Source organism: Anabas testudineus, chromosome 3 (genome assembly GCF_900324465.2).
Source record: "Anabas testudineus chromosome 3, fAnaTes1.2, whole genome shotgun sequence".
Lineage (NCBI taxonomy): Eukaryota > Metazoa > Chordata > Actinopteri > Anabantiformes > Anabantidae > Anabas > Anabas testudineus.
In genome coordinates, this window is record NC_046612.1 from 4,014,243 (window position 1) to 4,041,243 (window position 27,001).

A 27,001-nucleotide genomic window follows, 5' to 3' on the forward strand; every position below is an offset into this window, starting at 1 on the left:
AAAATCAGTGGTACAACAACAAAAAAATAATTTAATAAAAACACACTCTACACACACACAACTTATAATATAAGTAGCACATTTAAAGTCAAGGTTTGTTTATTGTCATGCACAGTCAAATGCAAAGGTGTTATGCTACACATTTTACAAGAAATGTTATAACAAATGTAACATTTAAGAGCTTCTATGTCATATTCCATAGTAAATACAAGGGGAGACATACACACATAAACAAACAGTGAAAAAGGCACAATAGGAGAGAGCAAGATGTAAGTCTGAATTTGTACATGGTTGCACAAGTGGCTCTGTCATTTTGCTCTCACTTGTAAATGTACCAAAAATAGGTGAGAGAAAAAGGAAGTTGTGCAACATCAGCATACTGAACATATTGGCAGGACTAAGAGTTTCACGATAAGATAATTATGACCACAGTGGCAAAAATAAATAAATAGTTCAAAAGAAGACAAGCTGTTTCTTATAATTGGTGATGCTTTGTTAAGCAGGCTCGCAATCTGAAAAGGAAGTTGTCCAGTAGTCTGCTGTTATGGCTATAGATACAGATAGAGATCTTTACCGCAAACAGCAGCAGAATGGAGCAGGTTACCGATTCAAAGTTTGATTTTCTCATTGTCTGATACACATTAATTGGCCTCAGTCACATTACACTATGCTACATGTCTGTACACAGTTAATTTCAGCCACGGACTCAGTGTTATGTAGCATGCATTTCTTGCAGCACAGTTCATCAGAAATAATACTCTTTTAAAAATAAGAATAGGTACTAGTCTGGCACAGCTTTGGCCTCAGCTTCCACTATATATGGACTGGAGCTACTATATAACCCTATTAAACCTAATCTGTATTATTGGTGTTTGAATATCTCAAAAGGAGTCCCAATGCCTTATTTTAGTCGTGAGGACACGTGGGGGCTCTGCTGCTGATCTACCACCATAAGTTTATTTATTTATTTGTTAGACAAGCAGTGAGCACACACTGTTTTTATACTGTAAGGAACCTGTTAATGCTTATTGGTTGTAATATTACCATTATTCTGTTTAAACTTAAATTTCAATATTTATTTTACAGTACAGTAAAATGACACGTGGATCACTGTAATATGATTTATCATAGATCTGAAGGCACACAGATATGGCTATATTAAACATATAAACAAAACGTGAAAAAAGAAACATACAAAAAATTTTTTTTTACAGTTCTCAGTCTTCTAACTGATGGTGTCAGAGAATGTTAGTGGACAATTCTGACTATGACTTTTTCCTTATTTGGCGCTCGATCATCAAGTCAAACTCCTGTCTTTCTCTGAAAAAGAAGTGTACAAAACACAGTTGCTCATCAAAATCAGTATCCAGTATAAAAACTGTTCTTTTAATGGGTTAATTCATCAACCTCTCACCTGTTACTTATACAACGTCCTCTTAGGTACTTTTCCTCTGCCTTCTTTACGGAGACCTTGTCCACCCCAGCTATGGCGTAGATGATTGCCTAAACAAAAACACTATTGTCTAAACAGCACTATAGCTGTACAATTTGTGAGCGGCATATACAAACACGGACTGTTAGTACCCTTCTGTTAAAGAAAGAAAAAAAAACACAAATGTCAATGAAATAGCTTAAAACTGACAAAAATAATAATTCAAATTTAGTAAAAATTACCTCATGAAAGTCAGACATAGCTTTTGTGTTGTGGTTCAACAAAAGCTTTTTTTAAAAAAAAAAAAAAACTAATGAAACTGGCCTGGACAAAAATTATGGTGCCCCTAGAAGAGGTGTAAAATAATTTGACCACAGGGACATTTTAAACTAACGTGTTTCCTGTAATTAGCATCACAGGTGTCTTAACACTTTTGATCAGTCAGTCTGTCTATTTAAAGGGTGAAAGGTGGTCACTGTGCTGTTCATGGTGTGTACACTAAACACGAACCAGAGAAAACTAAAGAGAGAGTTGTCTCAGGAGATTAGAAAAAACAGATAGACAAACATGTTAAGGTAAAGGCTGTAAGACCGTCTCCAAGCAGCTTGATGTTCCTGTGAAAGTTGCACATATTACTCAGACGTTTAAGGTCCATGGGACTGTAGCCAACCTCCCAGGACGTGGGTGAAATCGAAGATTTCATCGGAGTCAGATCACACCATCAGTCACTGTTTAAGCCAAAGTGGACTTAATAGAAGAAGACTGAGGAGGACTCCACTGATGAAAACAAATCGAAAAAAACAAAAAAAACAAAAAATAGAAAACGCATACTGACAAAACAGAGACAGATGAGACAAAACTGGAACTTTTTGACAAGTCACATCAGCTCTATGTTCACAGAAGTAAAAATTAAGCATACAAAGAAAGGAACACTGTACCTACTGTGTAACACGGAGGAGGCTCTGTTATGTTCAGGGGCTGCGTTGCTCCATCTGGTACAAGGTTTCTTAAATCTGTGCATGGTACAATAAAATCTCAAGACATTTAAGGCATCCAAAACGTGCTGCCCAGTGTCAGAAAGCTTGGTCTTTGTGACAGGTCATAGTCATAGTCATAGTCATAGAGGATAATGACCCTAAGCACAGCTAAAAACACACAAGAATGGCTGAGAACAAATCATTGGACTATTCTAAAGTGGCCTTCTAAGAGTCCTGATCTAAATCCCATTGAACACCTGTGGAAAGAGCTGAACTATGCCATCTGGAGAAGGCACCCTTCAAACCTGAGACAGCTGGAGCAGATTGCTCATGAGGAGTGAACCAAAATACCTGTTGACAGGTCTCATTGAGAGTTACAGAAATCATTTTATTGCAGTGATTCCTTCAAAAGGTTGTGCAACAATATATTAAGTTAAGGGAACATTTTTTTTGTGTCCAGGCCCGTTTCATTATTTTGTTTTTTAAAAAACTTCTGTTGAACCACAACTCAAAAGCTATGTCTGATTTTCATTAGTTAATTTTTAGTAAATTTAATTTATTATTACTTTTGTCAGTTTTAAGTTATTTCAGTGACATTTGTGGGTTTTTCCTTCTTTAACAGAAGGGTACCAACAATGTTGTCCATGTGTGTAAGTATCAGTACATTTACCAAATCTATAACAGAAAAATTACTCTAGTAAGCTCTGAGGAAACCTCACCTCAGGAAGAAGCACATCCAGGACAAATGGGACGCGCTCCATGGATTTAACCTCAGCCAGACAAGAGGCAGTGGCCGTGGCTGTCGTGTAGAGCTCATTTAAGTACCAGTAGACCTGGTCCAACTGCTGGTCATCTTCCAGGTATATGTTCACCACCCGTCTCCGATTGGCACTTAGAAAGGAGCGAAGCCATCTGGACTGCTGCTGCCCACGTATCACAGCCTGTAAGGAGAGGGTGATGCAGTAAGGGTGGATTTATTCATGGGTGCTCATCACAAAAAATGCCTATTAAACGTAGTAATGGTGTTAAGTTGCTAGCCGTCTTGTTGTTACGAAACATTAAACCCAATTCTTTAGTGTAGGTAAAGATTTTTAAGTATCTAATAATATTAGTATCTGTTGTAAAAGACTGATAAAGTACACTTTTTATGTGAATAGGCCTTAATGAATGGCATCTAGTTGAAGTGTACTTCTAACATCCATTGATAATAATACTCTTAGTAGACTTCAGCGAACTACGACTGCAATGCAGCAATACAAAAGGCTCCATCAGTCATACCAGAAGGCGGCCTTCCACCATGCGCTGCTTGACGATGAAATGTACGAGCTTTTCATTAGCGCGGTTGTGGGCGGCATGTGTTCGGTCTGGCAACAGCCTCTTTGAGCCCCTGCTGACCGCCTCCTGCTCTTCATTGAAACTATCCTCTTTATGATCGTCACACAGGTCCTCCATCATTGTGTCACTAGTAATGGTTAGTCTCTCTGAGGCTGCCTGTGGGTACTTTCTCCTCACTGGATAGCCTGTATTAGTGAAAAACCATCAGGGAAAACCAGAACCAGGATCAAGCAGGGAGGCAGATGTACTCAAATAGCCTAAAGTTCTAGGGTGTCATGTTAATCAATGAGATACAACAAAACTTACTCATGTCATGAGCAAAGTACTCAATGAAAGAGCCAGAAAATGATCCACACGCTACAAAGAGAAACATAATTAACACCTGATATGTATTTTTAATAATAGTCATGTCCACACTAAAATTAAATAGACAATACCAATCCGTATTCTGTAGTCGGTTATGAGCTCCAAGGACCATTCAATGGCAGCATCATACTGTTCTTTGGCATTACACTATGACAAAAACAGACATACTGTAGTTAGACTGCCACTGTGTCAAACAAACACTGGTTTTAAAACACAGTGTATAATTCAAGAGCAGATCTTACCATGAGCTCATTAGCTTCCTCACAGTCAAAAGGCTTCAGGATTTTCAGAGCCACAGTAAACCTTCAGAACCACAAACAACTAAAGGTGAAAATCCCAATGACTGGATTTCTACCACTACCTGTACATTAACGTTTTGTTTTATTTTTTTTTCTGACCATACAGAGATTTTTACAATCATGTATAGTTGCACAAGAAACCTGCACTGTTGGCGATCTCTGTGGATTAGGGATGCTCACAACCTATTGTGACATCTTATACATTTTAAATGTGCAGGGGCACTAATGCACAAAGCAGGGAGAGAAAATAAGTTGTCTTTCCTACCCTTTCTTTTTGTGAATCATTGGGTCATCAATGAAAATGATACTGGCTTTCTTCAGCTTGCGGTTCACTTTTTTAACCTGCAGATAAAAAGAGCACAGACATTATAGTTTTATGTGTTTACATAGGTTGCAAGTTATTATTAATAAAGTAATGGAGTAAGCAACAAAACACATTCTATGGATTTAAGCAAGCATGAAATTGTGCACAGTTCCATTATAAAATGAGTAAAAACATGTGATTCTGAGATTTGTACTCACCAATGCAGGCCAAAAAGGATAACTTCTATATTTGTACCATACAAACACTCCTTCTGTGATGGACGGCGGCTCTGAAAAACAAGAGCACAAACCATGTAAGATATACACTTTGTTCACATAATCCAGCCCCTAGGAATTATTTCCATTCAGTCATTCAGTCACTTACTTTTGTCCATCTGCATCTGGAAACTTGGCAACTCGTCATCGTCTTCATCGGCACTTTCCTCATCTTCCTGGAAGGACAAAATTGGCAGTAGTTCCTCATGGTGGCTCAGCTCTATTGATAGATCTGAAGACAGCAAAGAGTCGTCTTTTGGACCAAGAGGGGCATAGGGGGTAGAGCAATAACACTGAATTAGAATGGATACTTTTTTCACCTGGATGATTTCAAAATGTGAGACCTCCATGAGCAGTTACTAGTCTAATAAAATATAATTTCACAGAGAGCACGGTATATTTACAGTGTGGTTTAGTAACACTGAGGAGATACTACCTTGCTCTGTCAGTTCAAACTTAGATCTAGTACGCATGGATGACTGACTGGCCTCCTTCTGTGAATTCCCCTTTTCCTTCTGCACCCTGCCACGTCGGGACTTGGCTGGTGGATTGGTGGTTTTACTGCAGGCCTCCAGCATCTCCTTTGCCACCCTTTTTCTACCTCGTCTTGTCCCTTGAGATTTTGATTGGCAACATGATGACTCTACTTCTGATGTCTACAACAGAAGAAAAGGAATTTAAGGATCTCAGGGCTGGAAAAATGCACAAATAATATTTATCAGTAAAGATTTGATCAAGCACCTTTATCTGAGAGATGAGTTCTGTGTATTTGAGCACTGTTTGTTTTGCTCCAGGAGGAGACGTTGGAATACTGGACATGTGGTCAGTGGACAAGCTATGTTCCGGTGTAGATGTCCGGCGGTCCCCTTGTTTCTGTCTTGTTTGTCTCCTGCCTCTTTTTGGAGTACTTGGTAAGAAACATGCTGGGGACTGGCTGAGAATGGCAAACTCACTGCCTGGCTCAGCATTGGATTCCTCAGCGGCTGCAGATGAAACCGCCTCTGAGGTGACTGTCTTTGGTGCTGTCTTTTTAGGTTCCCTTATTCTTGTTTTGCGAGGTCTACCTGAAAGATCATGCACAGTCACAATCTGAAAGACATCTGGAATTGCTTCATATGTGTCTTTAAAGATTTAAATTGCTTTTAAGGAGCTTTCTGATTGCTTAAAAGATTCATAAAGTCAAAAATACTACCTTTCATTGTTTTCTGAGTTGATGTGGTCCTCTCTGTGGGAAGATTTTGATTGAGCTCATTGGATCCCTGACGATGTGACACAGATCAGGACAGTATTACTTCTGATCCATCGACTTGACAGACATGCAAAAATATGGGCAGTTATGTGACGGACAAAGAACGTGGGAATTTAAGGAAATACTATCAAACGCTGGGCCCTGCCCAGTAGGCTGTACTTTCACTTTAGCGTTGCGCCATGTTAGACTTAAGATGCATGTCGTTTTTACACATTATGGTCATTTACTCACGCCTGCTAAATTCAAGAACATCCGCCATCGAGTGTCACCACGGAAACAGGAATCAAAACATGCATTAAAAACAGGAACTAAACATACATCACGTTATTTAAGGCTGACGCTGCAAACTTACTAACTTATCTCTCTGTAGCTAATATCATATTTATCTTTAGGTTGCGTCTCCTGCAGCCTCGAGTGGCTGCAAGAAAGTTGACAGTTCAGCTCAGGTTTTCACAGAATACTAAATTCAAATACCGTATGTGCAAACACCAAGTTAAACAATTATCATATCAATCAATTATATAACGTCAGATCAATAATATAGCGTCAATTCCCCTGAACACGTTAACAAAGGCTAAATAAAACAGGCTGCTAGCAAACAACTCACGTTAGCATAACATGCTAGTAAACAATCGCGCCCACAAAAACCCTGAGCAATAAAAGCAGCGACTGATGTTTGCTGCCAATGCGTAACAAGTGATAAACAAACAAAACAATTTAAAGGTTCTTAATGGAACTTATCCAACATCCAACCTTCTTATTACTGGGCGCAACCTGCAGAGGTGTAACATTATGTTAGCTAACAGGAACCCAAAAACATTTTAACTGAGCTCAAGTTAATGCAGCAGTTAGCGTTACACACCCCAGCAGCTAAACAAGTGTTAGACATGATGAAAACACATGAACACAGACATGATCAAAAACGAAGCAGCACATTAGAACTAGTCACTCACCTTTAAACCTTAAAATTCAGCTTAATGTTCCTGTTCTCAACTTATATTTTATTTACTCAACACGTCACGCAGCGTCGACCCTGCACGCATTCACAGCCAAACCAAGCCACATCTCTAAGACGAGTAAAATAAATCTTTTAATGCGATAAAGTGTTAATAATGTGACACTTTATGTGAAAATCTACACGTCGTGCAAATAATTCCTGTAAAACAACTTCTCTTCTGCGACGCTGATGTTGTGTGTTTGAAGGATGGAGCGAGCAGCGCCACCTGCTGCACCGGAGGAGGCAGCGGCCGCACACTCAGTGACGTCAGAAGGTGAGTAACTAACCACTTTAGTACTAACTAACTAAGTAACTAACCACTTTAGTACTAACTAACTAAGTAACTAACTACTTTAGTACTAACTAACTAAGTAACTAACTACTTTAGTACTAACTAACTAAGTAACTAACCACTTTAGTACTAACTAACTAAGTAACTAACCACTTTAGTACTAACTAACTAAGTAACTAACTACTTTAGTACTAACTAAGTAACTAACTACTTTAGTACTAACTAACTAAGTAACTAACTACTTTAGTACTAACTAACTAAGTAACTAAGTACTTTAGTACTAACTAAGTAACTAACTACTTTAGTACTAACTAAGTAACTAACTACTTTAGTACTAACTAACTAAGTAACTAAGTAACTAAGTACTTTAGTACTAACTAATTAACTAACTACTTTAGTACTAACTAACTAAGTAACTAACCACTTTAGTACTAACTAACTAAGTAACTAACCACTTTAGTACTAACTAACTAAGTAACTAAGTACTTTAGTACTAACTAATTAACTAACTACTTTAGTACTAACTAACTAAGTAACTAAGTACTTTAGTACTAACTAACTAAGTAACTAACCACTTTAGTACTAAACTAACTAAGTAACTAAGTACTTTAGTACTAACTAACTAAGTAACTAACCACTTTAGTACTAACTAACTAAGTAACTAAGTACTTTAGTACTAACTAAGTAACTAACTACTTTAGTACTAACTAAGTAACTAACCACTTTAGTACTAACTAAGTAACTAAGTACTTTAGTACTAACTAACTAACTAAGTAACTAAGTACTTTAGTACTAACTAACTAAGTAACTAACCACTTTAGTACTAACTAACTAAGTAACTAAGTACTTTAGTACTAACTAACTAAGTAACTAACCACTTTAGTACTAACTAACTAAGTAACTAAGTACTTTAGTACTAACTAACTAAGTAACTAACCACTTTAGTACTAACTAACTAAGTAACTAACCACTTTAGTACTAACTAAGTAACTAACTACTTTAGTACTAACTAAGTAACTAACCACTTTAGTACTAACTAACTAACTAACTAACTACTTTAGTACTAACTAAGTAACTAATAAAGTAATTAATAATAATAACAAAGTACCTTGTGCTTCTTCCTCTCTGGGCTTTTAAGGAAAGTGGTTTGATATCTATAGGATCAATTGTTTTTGCGTCGTCTTATGTTGTTGATGTTCTGCAGATCCACACTTTGTCTAAGTCTCTACTGTTCTAAAGATCCTTTAATTAATTTCTATTTAAACTCTCCTCCTGAAGTTCTCTATCATATCTCCCCTTTCACGGCGGTACCTCCTACATCTATGGCTCCTGACATCCCGTATTCATATTTCCTTACTACTGTAATAAAGTACTTTTACTCATTGAAGTACAGATAGGAGGTACTTGCACTTTACTGGGGTATTTGTATTCTATGTTACTTTTACTTTTGCTCCGAGGTAAATATCGTGCTATTTACTCTACGACATGTATTTTACACATTTAGTTACCACTTACTTTTTCCAGATGTAGATATTAAGTATAATACATTAATATTTTAATTATGATCTTTTTTGTTATATATACTACATTGTTTTTTAATTAATACCCAGTGAGTATTTTTGGGCATGTAATCTACCTTTACTTGAATACTGAGTTTGTGTACTGCCACCTCTGAGAAGTACACAAACTCAATATTTTATTATTTATTATTTATTCTGTCTCTGGCAGTAACGTTAGTAGAGCAGCAGAGGACACTGTGTAACCACTCACAAGCTGCCTTATTACAATACACTGCAAACACACCTGAGTGACTTTATGTCTGCTCCACTACAAGAGGACAATATCAGTTAATAGAGGAAGATTAAAGGCTCCTGTTTTAGTTCCTGCTCTCTTCCATTGGCTTAGATCTTAATCCTTTACTCTCAGTTCTGCTTTGCATCAGTAGCACTTAAATCAATGAAAGGACCAGCCACCTTCGGACTTGCTGCTTTTCTTCATCCACCCCCTCGATTTGGAAAAGCTTTTACTGGCCTGCTTCATTAAGAGTGTGTATTAAGAGTGTCCAGACCAGTAGGTATTATAATTAGGAAAATGTGCTGTTGTGGAGACAGGTCATATATTTTATTAACCTTTATACGCTTGATATTGAATCTGTTGAAATCCATTTTCATTCCAAGTCAGATTCAGGCACGTAATCTCAACATCAACATGTTAAAGAAATATCCACATCTCCATCGTAAAAGTTCGGTTTCCTCACTTCAGTCCACCTCTCACTCAGCTGGAACCTCTGGATGTGCATTGGTGTGGTTGATGAGGGGCAGGGATGCCCCGCCCTCATCCAGATGTGCGCCCCTCTGTCGCTTCAGTGCGCTGCTGGATTCCGCAGAGTGCGGAGCCTCGGGAAGTCAGCGGGGGACCAACAACTCTAAACTCTAAACAGAGACGCTGTGCTGCACACCGGCCGGATCTTAGTCCATCTAGTGAGTCGTGACTGCCGTGTGCACATAAGACCTGGCCCCGTGGGTTCTTGTTTACCTGGGCCGCCTCAGCCGCAGAGCTGATGGAGAGGGGCAGGGCTGGAGCCAGTCCGGAGCGCAGCTGAGCGCGGAGCGGACTCTGCTGACACAGAGAGCTCTGCTGTCTGTCTGCACGACCTGCGTGAATTCTCAGTCTGGGTTTTAGAAGTGTTTCCAGGTTTTCTCTGGAAGCAAAACAATTCTGGATTTTGTGTTTGGTTTGTCGGAGCCGGACTGGGGATGTAAGCGGTTTCCACATGTGGCGTGAGGTCTCCTCCAGATAGAGAAGAGCGAAAGCTGCAGGGGCGTGCAGTTAATTGAAATCGATCCGGTGGTCTCCGTCTCTTTTTTTAATGTGAAGCAGCAGCATCTCCTCTCCTCCTCTCCTCTCACCTCCAACATGACTTCACTGTCGGGGACCAAGGAGAGGTCTGTGAGCAGCCGGAGCAGAAAACATGGGGTAGGTTTCATTCCAGTAGCCGATGGCCGGACACACCTCTGTTATCTATGGACGCGCTGAGTGGAAGAACTCACGCACTTCATCCCGCATCATAAACCTGTTTTAATAGGAACCTGCAGTGTTCAAGTCTGTGGAGCTTCATCCAGTTCATGATAGACTATTTCCAAAAGTGCTATTTGTTGGCAGCTGGGAAAAAATAGTTTGACACATTTGAGACATAATAATCACATGAATATGAAACTGTAGGTTTGTGCTTGTGCTGGTGATTGATGGCTTTAAGAAGATCACATTTCACACATCATGGCTTCTGGTGTCACAACAGTGTCGTTCATTTTCACAGGTATATCTCCCACATCTCCTGATTATCTCAAACTGATGATCAAGCAGCAAATCCAAGCAGAGCTGCAGTTCACCTGTGGGACTGCCTACAGCCTAATTAGAGTTCATTCATACCACATTATCCCACCTTTTTTCTTTGAGAAGACTGAGCATTCCCACCTATAAACCTACTATTTACTACCTTATTATAGCCCTTGTAAGGCATTACTGTAACTATACTACCCAACCTCTCCAGTCACCACCACATCAATGGGTCTCTCTTCTCTGACTGGATTTAGCCGCAAAAGATCTAATTTTCAACTCATGGTAGCTCATTTGATGTTCCCATGTGATTTCTGCGTGGGGGAAAATAACGCAGGTCTATACACGACCTCTGACTTGATCCTGTTTATCTGTTAACAGAAGCATCCAATATGCTGAGTGTCTCAACGTGGGCATCACTGTCACATTATCACAGCAAATGTTGAACACTGCTTCCTGTTTGTGGGGTTTTGAATCACTCTTTAATTTAATGCCCTAATAGCAGGGCAAACTGTGACTGTCTATATGATTTGTTTTTCTCATAAATTTCACATACATGTTGAACTCACCTTTAAGCACTGGAGGATTTGTTGAACCCAACAGAACAGGCTACAGCTGTGTTGGATATACTGTAGTGAATACACATCATGATTAGGCTTCACAGGCACAATGTAAAAAGCTTGACTGCTAATATGCAGGATACAGGCCATGTGCCCTGTCCCTTATTCATGATCTTAGTCTCAGCTACGCATGGTGGCCTATAACTGCACGATCTTTTATTAAAAACTGTTTAAATTTTTGTTTTTTTTACAGATGCCTGACACTTCACCCACCAAATCTGCCTCTTTTTTCCCCGACGCCTGGTACCGAAAGCCCTACGAGGAAAACACCCGCTCCAGCACGCGCCCTACTCCAGAGGGTGCTGGCTCCATGCCGAGCTCTACAGGCACCCCGTCCCCAGGCTCGGGAATCTCTTCACCAGGGTCCTTCTCTGGGTCACCGGGGACCATCTCTCCAGGGATTGGCACAGGATCGCCTGGCTCTCTAGGCGGCTCCCCAGGTTTTGGTACTGGATCACCAGCCTCAGGCAGCGGAAGTTCCCCAGGTAGTGAAAGAGGGATTTGGTGTGAGAACTGCAACGCTAGGCTGACGGAGCTGAAAAGACAAGCTCTGAAACTGCTCATCCCCGGACCTTACTCCAGCAAGGTAAAAACCAAAGCTTTATTGTGATGTGTATGATTGTGTGCGTACAAATCATGTTGTTTCTGTTTTTATACTACATTTTCTGTCACCTAGTGGTGAGTTGGTAATGTTGAATAGCATAGCCTCCAAAAATAACTTGTTCTGTTATTAACTGTGGCATTCGGACAGTGACACTTATTAACTTGGTTGCTCATGAAAGATTGGGCCTCTAATCATTTCCTTGCTTACTGTGTTGCTGGGTAGACAGAGTTATTGTTCCCATAAATCACGGGGCTCCTGTAATTTGTCCAACCCTTATTTGACCAGCTGTGGAAAAGAGCTGAGACCAAACAGCCTTAGGGATTTGGGATCATTCCTGTATCTAATACTGTTAATCAATGCCAAAGACAAAATGACAAACACACAGGAGATGATTTCTATTTTTCTCTTTTTGTCTGATTGAGTATATGACCACAGTCAATGAATTCACTTTATTTTACATTGCTTTTCTTCTTCTGAGGGAATTAATGTGATGGGTTATTGAAAGATATTGACTTGGAGCAGTTATTAATCCACATGGATTACTGCCTTTTCAAATTTTCTTTGACAGGTGATTTCTTTTTTTCTGTGAGTCATCAATAATCAATTTTAATTCCATTAGTACAGTCATTATCAAATAGCATATTTTGTGCCCTGGAGTATTGCAAGTTGATTTATTGTGAATTTGATCATGTATATGAATTCATCGTAACATACTCCTGGTATCTAATCTTCCTTTTTCTATTTCTGCTGCAGCCAAATGTTATTTATTTTTGTTGTTTTACAAAACATTTGTTGTTATGCACATTGAAGGCATGATAAAGCATGAAAACCAGACTGGCAGAGTGTTTGATTAACCATAATTTTTAATCATGCTGCCTCTAGGTTTGAAGTTGTTCTGCTGCAGTTGACTGGATTTTAGTTGTGAATACAGTGGGGCTTCACGTCAGAGTTAATTGGTAACGAATAAGCATGCATTATGCTCCATGGGGCTATGAAACTGCAGCCAGTGAGAAAGAGAGAGTACAGAGTATAGTGGGACATGCAGGTTTCTGTAGATACACAGAAGTGAAGACAGTGGGCTCTTATTAGCTCAAGAACATGACAGTTGGAAATTGTTAGGAACAGTGGGGGTTAATGGGGACTGTCGGTGGGCAGACCACTAATTAAAACGTTATTTGTGAGGTCGGGTTGAGTTCAGGCTGGTTGAAACCTCCCCGTTGTGGTTAACTTTACTGAAGTGAAGAATAAGCACAGGCACATCGCACCCAGTGCTGGAACTGGTGTAGGTGCATGTGTTTGTGGAAAATGTACCTGCAGATCATGTAAACTGAGTAAAGTATGCTTATACCAGCTGCAGATATAGTTTGGCTTGTTGAACTAGTGCACACAGCTATATCTCCCTCTCTGGCTCAAGAATTTTTTCTGTAATTTTAGCAAATACAGAAAGTCATGGTAGAAATATGGTAGAAATATAAAGAATTCATTCTGGTTCAACATGCTCATCTCTCAGTCCATAAACTATTGTTTTGATAAATACTTCACATAAAAATGATGCAGCACTGTATATGACACATTATACTAACGCCATCTCAGTGAGGAGCAGCCCTCCATTGCCATTACTGTCTGCCATCTTGGCCGGCAAGCAGTTCTTGGCTATTTTTACTTACATTACATTTTGGCTTCTTCCCCAGACTTTTCTTACAAGAGTGAACTGAACTACACAGGTGTTTTGTGTCAGGAAAAAGCTGAACTTGTGTCCTTGGTGAAGCAATGTGACCTAATAATTTTCCTCCTTCACCAAATGTGCTGGAGCAGCAGTTCAGTGTGAGTGTGAGTGTGTGTGTGTGTGTGCGCGTCTGTGGGTCTCTGTGTGTGTATGTGTCCCTTCCTGTTGTCCTGTCAGCATGAGACCTCATGTTATTCCCACAGGAGACTGGGACATATGTGACCCCTCACAGCTAGAATAAAAACACATCCACCAGCGAATATACCTCTCTACAAACACACACAGTCACACACCTCACAACCATCTAGACCTCTTTGTCTCTGGATAGGAATACATGATAGGTCATGGTTGACCTGAGCTAGCCACACATAAAGACAATGCTAATTATGACCTTCACAGGTCTTACTGTTGAATATTTTGCTGTTTGGATGTCTGCAGCTCTGTGTGTGTGTGTGTGTGTGTGTGTGTGTGTGTGAGGGAGAGAGTGTGCTCATTTGTGCTGGCAAGACATTTAGCATGTTTGTGTGTTAGAGCATTCTGTGAATACATAAACACACACAAGTCCCTAATATAAGTTATGACTATGCCTACATGTTCAAATATTAGGCATTAGCTGATAAACCGTTTGTGCTCACCCACTGGTAGGAAATATAAGCAACTAACCGTGCAAAGAAAGTGTTTTGATTGTGTTATGTTAATTTGCAGCACATTATACTGTATGTCTTGGACTTGGGTGGGACATAAACAGAGATACCATGTATAAACATTCAGCTTGTAGTTAATTAGCTGGTAAATATAATAGAATATGATTAATAATCTCTCAAAACTCTTTTGTGTACTATAGTTTATGCCATTAAAACCTTCAGTTACATGGTGGCAGCACTTGTCCTAGACAATGCAGAGATAGGGTTATTCTGCCTAGACACCAACAGTTGCATTCTGGGTATTTTTTCCCAGAATATTATTATATATTATAATCCCAGGTATTTTTTAACTCATTTTTCTGGGCTACAGTAGATACAGCTGACTAAAACTAATGCACTCCATGTGCTGCTTTTGTTAAAAAGGTAAACAAGTGTCTTGATTATTTTGTCCACTCCGTTTAAGCAATGAGGTTAGGTCAAATAATCAGAAAATAATACCTGTATAGTACAGTACAATTCCACAGAGTTGAATCAACACCTGTAAAATAGTTTTGACAAAAGATGGACATTATCATGTTCCTGAAGCCGGATTTATTGCAGATCTATTGAATTAGGCAGCATTAGTTTTAGGGCGGTGTGCCTGCCATAAACCACAAACTGAGTGTACTGGATATATAGCATGCATTTTTATGACTTAAATGCTACCCTCAAATTAAATGGAATTCCATTTCAGGACATTTTGCCCACATATCTTTATTACTGCTGTTAGTCAGCCATTGAAAGGAGGCAGAGAGGGAGAGACAGGGAGGTCAAATTGCTGGAGGCAGTTTGGGAGGGTGTGGGGGGCAAATAGCACTCTGTGAAGGGATTAGAATGAGCAGAGTAGGTTTTCAGGTTTAGATTCAGACACACATGTAAAACGCACGCACTCTTGTAACCACAGGACTCAAAAAAGCACATCTGGCTACACAGCTGTAATCACTTAAAGCCTCTGTCCTTGCTCTGCTGGTGTGTGTATCCATGTGTCCGTCTGTATGTGTATTCATCCCTTACATTCATGTCCAAATTATAAATGGATGGAGGGTGATCTGGTTTTGGTTGGTCCAGTTCAGATGAGGAAAGTGGGTCACTATGTGAATATATTCACTCCCTGAGGACCTCTTAATGTCAACTTGAGATTCACTGAGATTGCTTTCAGCTGCACATTTTTGTACATTTTAACATGTTATATGAAGTGCAGAGTACTTGGACTGCTTTTGTTCTGGATGTATATATCATGCATGCACTTAAAATGTTTGTCTTAACAGACCTAGTGGTGCATATGTCTAGTTGTAGATTAAACAGCCATTCAAGTGTACTACTAATGCAGTTTAATGCACATTACTGTGGCTGCAGTGCTGTGTTTCTAGGAATTGGGGGGACGGGGAGTCCCACCACTGATCCTGGGGTTTGTCGGGCCACTGTCGCCTTCCATAAAGGTGCGCCCTCTAGTTTTTAAACAATGAGAGGATTAGTCAATGTAATAACAGTTTTCATCAGTGGTAGTTGCTCCTCAGTTGTCATAGAGATTGAGTCTGTTAATATGTAAGATTAGCAGCTGTTGTAACGTGATTAATAGAATTTGTTGGACTTCTTGTCCATGTTGACTCGAATGTTGATGTGTAATTAGTCCATTAAACATTCATGTCATCTTATTATTAGTCTTATTTTTTATTTTTGGGTTTACATCATTGTAAATTGAACATCTTTGCCATTAACAGCATTATTGTTTTGTTTTTGGCTACTTTGAAAAGACTATTTATTGATTTAAAGATTTAAAAGATATTTATTATTGAACTATGAAAAACAGCCCTAAGTACTTCTCAATATGAATGTCATACATCGCTGGATGAACCAACATTATTTCTAATCACAATATACATCCTGATGCCAAATATCTGGTACAAACATTTTCATTCTCCAAACACTAATAGTGACAAACTGCTAGATCTGCTCTGTAAAGACACTTTCTTTTTACCTATAATGTTTCCAGCCAGATCCTTTTAATACACAGCACATTTGTCCATTAAGTGAACAAAAGACTGAGGTTTAGAGCTTACTGGTCTATCTGCTGCCTCTGATGCCATTTCCAACCCACAAATGCAAGTGGACTTAATCCTCTAGTGGATATAATCAATTTAACTAATCCCAGTCACTAGGTCATTTTCACCACAAACCAGTAATTAACCAGTAATTTGTCTGTAATTAGTCTGCTTATCAGATCAAATGGTGGAGTGTTACTGCTCAGCAGTGTCCTCAAAAGGCTGTATTTCTGCACACAGGTAGCTGGCTATGCTGTAATAACCAAATCCCATAACGCTACAGAAGCAGGCCTCCGGTAACCACGGCAGCTGGTGTTGCCACGGCAGCGACATGTGACAGATGTGAGCCGCATACATATCTCCATCAGCGTTAATGGGCTTCTCATAGCTGTGTGCGTGCTGGTGAGAGGCTGAGAGAGGGTGAAAATATATGGAGCTCATGTGAATAATAGCGTGTGTTGGCGAGCTTGTGTGTGTTTATGGCAAGAGTGCAGTGTGGTGAGTGTGATAGTGTGCACATGTGTGTTTGTGTGAGTGAGAGAGAGAGAGCGAAAATGCCCTCCTGATGCCTTTCAGGTGTGAAAGACATTACCATATAAAGAGGTGGCTTCATCAATAACAACAAGACGGTGTAGATGGATGCATGTGTGTATGTGAGGAGAGAGAAGGGTGCTGATGCTGGAAGTTACTAGGTTTATGTCAGTTTGATCCACCCCAGCCGCACATGCATAGACATCATCTAAAGATGGAGATCTACTATATCGCTAGCAAAAATACCCAAACACTTGTGTGTATATGTAATTAGACTAAACTGTAGGAATTTATATGAAACACATATGAAACCACAAAGCACATAATCACTGCTGGTACAACAACCCTGGACAATCTAATACATTTCCATGTAATGAATACAGTCTGCATGGACCCTCAAAAAGATACAGCAATCAAATATCATTCAAATACGGCCAAAATGTCTCGTTGGCAAGACAGGTCAAGAGACTGGCAGAGTTCCATCAAGTTAACAGATGGGCCTACGTGTATACAGTATCTAAGTGTGGAAATAACATCTTGGAGCTGCAAAGATCAGTGATTAACAGATGGTTCACTTTATCCAATAGTCAAGTCTGTTCAAGGAACATAATTATATTTAATGTTTAAAAATGCTTCTCACTTGTATTAAACTCATTTGTAACTAACCAAATTTCTAACAGAACCTGTGTCTCATTAGGGCCACTGTTAGTTCTTAGACATGTTGAAGGACACTGTGCCTAACAATAAACTGGGACTTCCTGTCTTATCCTGTCATCTACACAGTCTACAGTTCTCATCCTATAATAGAGTCCCTTTGGGCCAAGGTGGGACCAGCATGAATATGCACTTTGAGATCCTGCATCAATGCCTTTGGCCTGTGCTCACATCTTTTTATCTGTACCTGATGCTTTCAGTTTGTATGTCTGCAGATGCTACCATGCAGACATAAGACCAACCACACACAGTATCTTCGTCTCAAACACATGTTTAGCTAAATTACCCTGAAGAGAAAGCAAGTAAAAATGTGAAAAACACTTATTTAAATTTAGAGGAGGAGAAGGAGGAAGATGAGAATGAGAAACAGGGGAAAATGAGTAGCTACAGAAAAGAAGGAAGATAGTTTCTCCTAATAGTACCATCATTGTCATTACAGTCACTGACCCAGAGCGGACACACTTAATTAGGCTAACTACCCTAGCCATTGTGTGTGTGTGTCTATAAAGAGCCAGATAAGCTACAAAAAGCTTGGCCGGTTTCAAAAGACAACAGATGATGACTTTGAGTTTGCCAGTGTGCATTAATTAGGAAATTGAACACAAAAACATATTAGATCCAGTAGATGAGTGTGTGAAGTGTTGGCACAAGTGGTACTGCCAGTTTGCTTTGTTGTTTTGTTTTGTTCTTCAACCACAGTCACTCTTCACTGGCTATTTCTTAAGCAAATGACTCGGTTCTGAAGCATGTTTTTTGTCTGTTATTTAGAAAATGTTTATTTATGTTTTCATTAGTATGTTTTATGGTGTAAAGTTGAAATATTCCGACTCTACTACTCGACTAATACTGTCAAATAAATTAAAGCAGCACTAGTCCATTTAAGAGAAGCCAGTTTTACATTTATAGCACCTCTGCATAGCCCACAGGCCAAAACAAGTCCAAGACAAACATACTCACCACTTCTGCACACTAACAACACATGGCAATAACAGCCAAATCACATGCATGAGTGAACACACCCAAACACACACTGGCACACAACAGTGTGTACAGATGCTCACACAATTGTACTGGCATACACACACCAAGGCACCCTGAGGTTCATATCAAAACGCATGTGCATGTGTGTCTGTGCTTTATCAAGACTACACACTGGATGGTGGTGAAAGTGGGATCAGCAGCTGCAGCCATGAGGTCTGTAGCTACCATGGCAACTGCCTCTCCATCACCTCCAAAATACAGGAATAAGTAGAGGTGCAGGTGTCTCCTCTGTCTGTCTGTCTCCTCCTGTCTAGAGATGCATAAATGTTACAGTATATTTGTGTGTGTGATGATACAAAGTCTGAGATTCTCAATAAGAATTATGTTGATTCTTTGAATCCACCTGCTGCATTTAGTCATTTAGCAGATACCTTTATTCAAAGGAATACAATATATACACAGTAGGAGAAACCTGGGATTCAGTGTCTTGCTCAGGACCTTTTATGGAGTGGAGGAGCTGGGAATCAAACTGTTAACCCTGTAGTTAGTGGACAACCTGCTGCACCTCCTGATGCTATCAAAATGTGCAGGGCCTATTTAGGCAGTTTTTATTCCCTGATTGTTTTTATTTAGAAGTTTTCAAACTTTTCAATTCCATCACATACAACCAAAATGACAAGTGAAAATATCCCAGTGTTTCAGTAGCAGGTGCCAACTCCAGCACCCCGTGACACTGCGAAGTCTTGCACGCTGAACAGTTTATTTGAAGACCCGTTAACTACACTTCCAACATTAGCCATCCTGCTGTCATACGCTGATATATCACACAGAAGCATGCACAGTGGCCTGCAAACACGAGATTCATCACTTCGTCAGATACAACACATCTATCTTCAGCATCTCACACCAGGAAAATATCTTGACAGGGTGAGGTGTGAGTGACAGGGATGATGAGAATTTGTGTAAGTGTGTGTGTGTGTGAGGGGGTCTACTTTCATCTTGGTGAAAAAGTTTGCAACCCTCAAAGTATATGGGGACACAGTGATGCACGTGTGCTTAAAAACCTTGGCTACAGTAATAAAAGTATATTTATAAAATTAAATAAGGTTCCATTTACATGAAACAGACGCTTTTATCCACAGCGACTTGACGTGAGGTACAAGGTACAAAGGCAGGGTAAGTGTAAGGAGGTCTTGAATAATGGCCCCTACAGCTGCCATTCGAACCCCAGTCTCCAACATGGAGGTAGTGATCTTACCACTACACTAACCAGCCGCTTGTATGCATTTCATTGTTTATTTAGCATCTTTGCAAGGTGCTTGAATCAGTCTAGTGATCGACAGCTTCAGCAGAGTATCTGCAGCATATGAAGTGAGGTGGTTCTGTGAGATTTGTCTACGTTTAGTCCTGATGTTGATGTTGTTTAGAAGTGGCTTGAATATAAAATTATGCATCTAGTCAATGCAGATAAAACTAGAGAAACTGAAGCAGAGAGAGATGAATCCATTTGTTCTCTGTCCAACACATGCACACCCACATAGATATACAGTATAAACCCATGTGTGCACATACAGCTGCCCGGAGCCTTGTTGCAGTGCAGTGCTTGTGTTGGCTGCAGGTTTATTTAAAGAATATGAGCTCACTGATGAGATAATGTGAACAACTGCTCCTGTGACTTCATAGATACAGTATTTGAGAAACACTGTGTTTCAGGTCTGACACATATCATGGCAACAAAAATGCTAAATATAGCTTCATGGTACTTGGCAAACATTCCTACTTTAAACTGGAGAATTTGCAAGACATATACATACTGTGTGTTTCTTTCCAAAATGCATCTCTGGTCAGATCCAGACTTATTTTACTGCATCACTATAAGGCACGCCGGAAGCTGAGGAAAGAGGTATAGAGATCACAGAAGACAAAGGGGATATGGTGAGGACCTAAAAACGCTGACATAGTTGCTTTTACAAATGTGCAGTAGACTTGCACATGTGAATATGAGTGTTAAAGCTTAGTGTGCCAACAGACCAAAAGCGCTGTCAAAATTAGAGACAGAGCTCCACCAGTCATGTTTCACATGTACTAGGCTGTAAAAGCGTTCCTGTTCTAAACAGAACACACTGCAGGACATTTGTGTGTGTGCATACTTTTCTAGCTTAGGTTCAGAGGTGGACTAATGCTAAAGATAGAATGAGAAGAGAACTCCCTCTTGCTCTTGCTCTGTATGTGTGTGTTTTAAGACTGTGAGTCTATTGTGTATGAACATTGTAAAGGGCAGAAGGTGAAATAAGAACAAGGATGACATTTAAGCTGCACTTTCCAGTCTGGCTGCATGTTAGACTTCATTCTAGTAGTGGTGGATTAATTATTGTGTTTTTAAAAAAGGATGTTACTCATTAGTCATTAGATTCAAATCTTAAAAAAGGTTTTTGACAACATTAACTTTAAATACTATTTCTTATTTATGTGCTTATTTACTGTGATATAAAAACTGTACAGTAATACAGTTGGTATTATATCATCTAAGTAACAAACAAATCATTTTCTCCACATGCTCCCTTTCTTTCCATCTGTTTTTCATTCACCCTTTGCTGACTAAGAGACATAAATATCATCCACTTTCTCCTAATGTTTATCATTCATCTGTGCCCAGGAGCATCCCCTCTGTCCTCACAAGACTCATCTCTGCAGCTCATTAACAAGATGGAGAAAGAGAAAGGTCAAAATAAATTAGTCAAAAAAAAAAGGAGAGGTAACGAATCGCAGGGCTACACAAGGATAACAAGGCAAAGATGGACTGAGATTGTGTGTGTGTGTGTGTGTGTGTGTGTGTGTGTGAGAGAGAGAGATAGAATTAAATTGGCTGTTTGTTCCCAGTCTGTGCTTCAATCAGACACAGACAATAGCTCTAGAGCTCTAGATCTTTAGCTGTTAAACTTTCCAATTACCTTGAGCACTTGAAACCTGCAGATCTCGATTTAGAGGGTTTGAAATGGTTGTTGTTGTTTACTGCTGTCTGTTATTGACTGTACACCAAGATACATACAGTGCTGGAGCTATATTAAAGCATGGTTCAGTTTATGACTCTGTGTGTCGCCTCTTTTTTTCTCACATTCATCTCAATAAATCTCAGATATACAACAAAGCATGAACAATATGTGACTGATTATATATTCTGGAGCAGCATCAGTTCACCCTTTGCTAATGCAAGCGTTTGGACGGATGGTTTCCATCTTGAATCCAGGTTTGAGGTCCATGTCAAACCTGGTTGCCGCTCTGTCAGTGTGTGTGTTCTTCAGCAACTCTTTAACCTCAGCTGCTCCCTCTGAGGAGCCCAGTGATCAACAGTGGAGCACTGTGGTTGCTTTACAGAGCTCTCATGTATGAAAGAGTGCTACTGTGCGATTATGAAGTCTGGAAAAGAGCGAGCACGCTCGGTTGACTTTCATGGATGTAGAACTGTTAAAATAGTGTTTTAGTTTTAAAGACTTGCAGGATGATTGAAGCGCACCCAGAGGAGGTTTACAGTTTATGTAAAAACACATAAAACCTCTTTGTATAAGCCTTCAGGGTGATACCTAACAAATTGGTTTAATGGTCATATCGGTGAGTTTGTTTATGCTGTTATACATTTAGTGAGTATATTTATGTCAATATAAATGCAGATTGTACAAGTGTTAGTATTGTCACCCTAAACATGTTAGCATGCTGGTGTGCAGCGTCACAGAGCTGCTTGCATGGCTGTTTTTACTTCTTTTTATATATTTCATAGACTGACAGATAAAACATATAAAACTAAATAAGTTGCACATAATTCAAATAAATCAGGAAATTTTAAATGGACTAGTCCTAACCATGAGATCGCAATAGTGCAATAAATAACATCATAGACAACCCATAGACAATATTTAAGTTGTTGTTTCACTACAAGCAGAAGTGCCAGATACAATCTCGTGCATGTGACTCTGTACATGTTTTGTACTCTTTGAATCAGGTTGTGCAGTAGCTCATGGTGGACACTCTACCTTTTTGCTTAATTATGACACATTCTGTACACACACTGTTTCCTAGTGTGTGGGAATTGTCAGTCAGATCTTTACCTTCCATCCATCAATAATCTTTAGATGAACAAAACTAAAGGGAAGAACGGATGGATGGGTAAAAGAGGAGGAATAAAGGGTAGCAGGGGAGGAGTAAGAGGGCGTTGGAGAATGTGTGTTCAGGTGTGGGATATGACAAGATGGATTACACCACCCAATAGGCAATTTATCACTGTCAGAGAGAGAGAGAGGGAAAGAGAGACTGGGGATAGAGGAAAAGAGAGAGGAGAGCAAAGAGAGGCAGCGAGAGTAGGGTATCCTGTAGAGAAAGTAGGGGGATAGAGGCAAAGGTAAAGTGGTCAAGGATGAAAAAAGGGGATAAACAGTTATGAGGGAGAAAAATCATCAGAGACGTTCTTACAACAGGTCGAGATGAGGTGGACCCTCTGAAAGGGAACAGCAGGTTTCTGTGTGGTTCCTGAAACATACTTTGCCTCCAGGATGTAAATAATCTCCATTATTGTGTGATTGCTGTACAAGAGGCTGTTGTTTGATGTTAATTGGGGCAGTTGTGGCTCAGGAAATAGAGCGGTCATCCACCAATTGTGGGGTCCTGCTGCCAGATATCAGAGTGTCCTTGGGCGAGATACTCAATCCTAAGTTGATCTCAGTGTGTCTGTGTGGCTGCTCCAGCATCAGTGGGTGAATTAGAAGCAGAGTAGTGAGCTTTGAGTACTGATAAGGTAGAAAAGCACTACATACTGTAAGTGAAGACCATTAACTGTTTAATTCTAGTGAGGCTGCTTGTGTAATTTTAGCAGAGGAGGGTAGTAGAGTAGTAGACGTGCAGAGAAAGTTACCTTTCTCTATAGGACAGCGTGTTGGACAGGACACTACTAATGCTGCCTGAGGCATGGATTCTTGTATGTGGAGCATCATACTAACACTTGGTGGTGTAAAGCCTTCAAAGGTTTCTCACTGGCAGCAATTACATTCTGGCCCTTTTCTCTCAGGTCCTGATATTAATTTACAACCTATTTACAGACGAACAGCAGTGAATATTTAGATTTTCAGACGTTATTTAGATTCATAAAACATAAAAAAACCCAATGAGCTAAGTGGTAAATATCTCTTTAAACATCCTTTGTTAAATGAAACCTCATATTTGTTTCTGTCTGTTGACAGTTGAAGGAAATACAACAGAGAGGGTGGAAACAAACAAGCTCTGAATAACAAGCTGTTACTAGAACCTCCCTTGAGCCACCTGAACCATTGGAATTATCCCTTGCAAAAACATGCATGTATACTTTAACTGAAATTAATTAAAACTGAGGTCATGTTTCTCATCTACAGCACATTCAGGTGCCAGACTAGCTAATGGGCAACTAGCTAACAACAGAAGCAGATCATTTGCACATATAGCTTTGCACCAACTGCCTCTTGATCAGTGCAACTTGGGTGCAGATGGTGGACTAATTTAAAAACAAGCAGCAGAGTGTACATGCAGTTAGTTTACAGGCAGGCACCGCCATGGATAAGCAGATAAATTAGAAACAGGGACCAGAAAGCACGTTTTTCTCATAAAAACAGCAGTAACAACTTTTTCATTTATAGCTGGGCACTGATATAGATGGTCAGCTAATAAAAAACAGGGTTTCTTTCATCCAGCTCACTTATTTACATTAACTGTGAAGAGGTTCATAGCTCAAACTGTTAAAAGGAAAACTGTATTTACCACAGATACAGTGTCTACACAAACAGCTCTGCAGACACACAATCTTAATTATGCATGAAGCATAAATGGAAAAATCCACAAATACACACAAAAACACTTTTTCCGTTCGCATGAGAGCGTGACAGATCTGATCTGTCTTTAGCATCTGTTTCCAGTTCTTTGTAGCCTCTTTGATTGGGTTTAACTTCCCACTACACACACACACACTGGTCAAGCAATGCTATTTTTAAATCTGTGTATGAAGTGAGGAAAACACAACTGTGTGGAGCAGAATGCCCGATGAGCACTTAACCTTAGATAATCCAGGCAACCAATTAATTATGGTCGTCGACTCAACAGAACGTAGCCTGAGGCGAGCTGCAGACCGAAATACGTCATCAACATGGTCTGAGGGAGTCCTTCAAAGCCTCTCTGAAGGCCTCTCTTAAAGACCTTCACTCTGACGCTGCTTTGTAAGAGTGGCTCGCCCACAACCATTCAAAGACGATTTCAAAGGGGACTAACAGCTATGAAGACCAACACATCAAAGCATGTGAAGCCACTGTCTTGTCCTCTGAGTGAATTAACCCTGCTGTCCCCCCTGAGAAGAAGGACTAAGATCCTTAGCAAGTGCTGACAGTGCTATTTATTCAGTGATGATGATGTCATGGATGCACATGGGTGTACAACACAACATTAATACCAGCAGGTTCTTTAAAATGACGGTGGACAGGACTCAGCATGGTCATCGCCATGATCGTCAGGTGTCAGCCTGCTGCATACAGGGCTGTGTTGCTGCAGACTGGTCAGAGTGCCCACAATAAAAGCAGCAGGTAGTGTTAATGTGGCTGATTAGTGTACATTTTCATCTTCTCCACTTTTCTTACTGTGTGTGAAAGATTTTTGTGCATCTTTGTTTGATAGATTGATGATTTCTTTTACTACAGTAGTAGTTAGAGTACAAAAGTACTGGAAACTCTTTAAGGAGGACGGACTGAGCCTCGACAACTGTGTTTATTTTTGCTCATAAAATATTAAAACTTAACTCAATATAGATAAGTGAAAAGTCATTTTCACTGCACTTTATCGTGACTGTTAATTGCCATGTTTACTCACTATTTTTACTTATCTTCACATCCTCACATCCAAGTTTTGACGATCATCATCATCAACTGCAGTAGGTCACTCTATAATTACCATTCATTGCACTGCGTACCACCTCTGTCTATGGTACACCTCACTTTATTCATTGTTAAACGGTGTACCCCTGATGCATGTAGGCTTTTTTGTATTTATGTTTCTTTCTATTTTAGCAGAGAGCAGCAACCCAAAGCATTTTCTCTCTGATGTGTAAGAAAGTTCTTTCTGAATTCAGACTTTTGAATCTAAAACCTGCCATACCAATATCAGTGAAATTGAATGGAACATTTACAAAGAAAATATCAGCATGTGTTCAATATGAGCTACTTTATGGCAACGAGAGAAAGATCTTCACTGAGAGAGCAATTTAAGTTTGTGGGTATGGATGTAATCACATCTGACACCTGTATTTCTAGTGATAGCACATATACACATACAGTAGACACAATCATCCACATGCAAATATGTACCCACAAACACTCTATAAGTCTCCAGCAAAGCAGAATGCAGCAAGTAATTTGCATCCCCTATAGCCACTTAGTGGTGTATGCTAATTAATTTCTGTATTGCTATGGCAAGACAAGCCTTTGTGTTTTCTTTGTTATTAATATAACATGTCAACATCACGAGGGAGTGTGTGTCTGGAAATAAGTGTGTGACTGTTTATCTAAATGTGTTCATATGTGACTTCATGCATGTGTATTTATGTGTGTGTATCACAATGTCCTAACCGAAGCCACTCCTAGATTCACTCCTGCATCATATGAAGGAGTGACCAATTAAAATGGTAATTAAAGGAGACTTAGAGTAATAAATAAGAATGAGAGAGAGAGAGAGAGAGAAGAGTTCTTTGTCACTAAGCAAACAGAAAATACATTTCTGGTGAGGTATGAGTTGGGTTCCTCAGTGTCCAGAGTCTTGCTAACAGGGTATTAAACAGTTTCTGCTTTGACTTATATCTGCAGTGTTCTACAGAAACACTATTCTGTCTCTCAGCAAAGTACTGCACCTATGCATACAGTTCATTTGGTGTTTTCTTATTAAGTGTACAGGTTTTCATTAATGATGTTTTCTTTCCTTGCAAGACTGTGCCGTAGCTTTTTAAACTAGATGTCTGCAGATGTGCATTCTTGTCTTTAGCTGACGTAAATGTCAAATGCTTTTAGTATTTAAACTGGACAATAAATATCTAATATTATAACAAATAGCACAAAAGAAAGGTTAAAAGTGACAGTGTATGTTTTGGAGAGAAAGCGAGAGACCTGTGCTTGACCTGTGTCAGTGAAACATTTGTCCTATGTGTGTGTGTGTGTGCACACATCCATGCGTTTGGTGTGGAGG

At 39.6% G+C, this 27,001-nt stretch overlaps 2 protein-coding genes across 3 annotated transcripts in view; one reads left to right on the plus strand and one right to left on the minus strand.

Annotated features, from left to right (window-relative positions):
• Window positions 1-81: 81 nt before the first annotated feature.
• Window positions 82-7,431, minus strand: si:dkey-127k13.1 (PWWP domain-containing DNA repair factor 3A). Of its 2 annotated transcripts, none has more exons than XM_026378784.1 (14): window positions 7,191-7,431; window positions 6,181-6,247; window positions 5,730-6,052; window positions 5,425-5,644; window positions 5,098-5,241; window positions 4,932-5,002; window positions 4,675-4,751; window positions 4,353-4,413; window positions 4,182-4,257; window positions 4,051-4,101; window positions 3,688-3,929; window positions 3,129-3,350; window positions 1,415-1,503; window positions 82-1,320 (listed from the first exon to the last, which is right to left on the minus strand). In XM_026378784.1, the coding sequence occupies exons 2-14, from the start codon at window positions 6,185-6,187 to the stop codon at window positions 1,266-1,268; spliced, it is 1,638 nt and encodes a 545-aa protein (XP_026234569.1). In that variant the 5' UTR covers window positions 6,188-6,247; window positions 7,191-7,431; the 3' UTR covers window positions 82-1,265. The 2 variants fall into 2 exon arrangements, with proteins under 2 accessions (XP_026234569.1, XP_026234570.1); XM_026378785.1 differs by having other exon boundaries at window positions 6,181-6,294.
• A 2,481-nt stretch (window positions 7,432-9,912) lies between these two features.
• kif26ba (kinesin family member 26Ba) overlaps window positions 9,913-27,001 on the plus strand; it is a 74,331-nt gene continuing 57,242 nt past the window's right edge. The window contains 2 exon segments of the mRNA XM_026378380.2: window positions 9,913-10,502; window positions 11,676-12,068. Coding sequence (XP_026234165.1) covers window positions 10,443-10,502; window positions 11,676-12,068 — 453 coding nt within the window. The 5' untranslated portion in view covers window positions 9,913-10,442.

Excerpts from the sequence above, each read along its gene's own strand:
- si:dkey-127k13.1 (XM_026378784.1), bottom strand. Across the intron at positions 5,003-5,097 it reads CCAGATGCAGATGGACAAAA|AGCCGCCGTCCATCACAGAA; the intron begins GTAAGTGACTGA and ends CTTGTTTTTCAG. Across the intron at positions 4,414-4,674 it reads ATGATTCACAAAAAGAAAGG|GTTTACTGTGGCTCTGAAAA; the intron begins GTAGGAAAGACA and ends GTGGTTCTGAAG.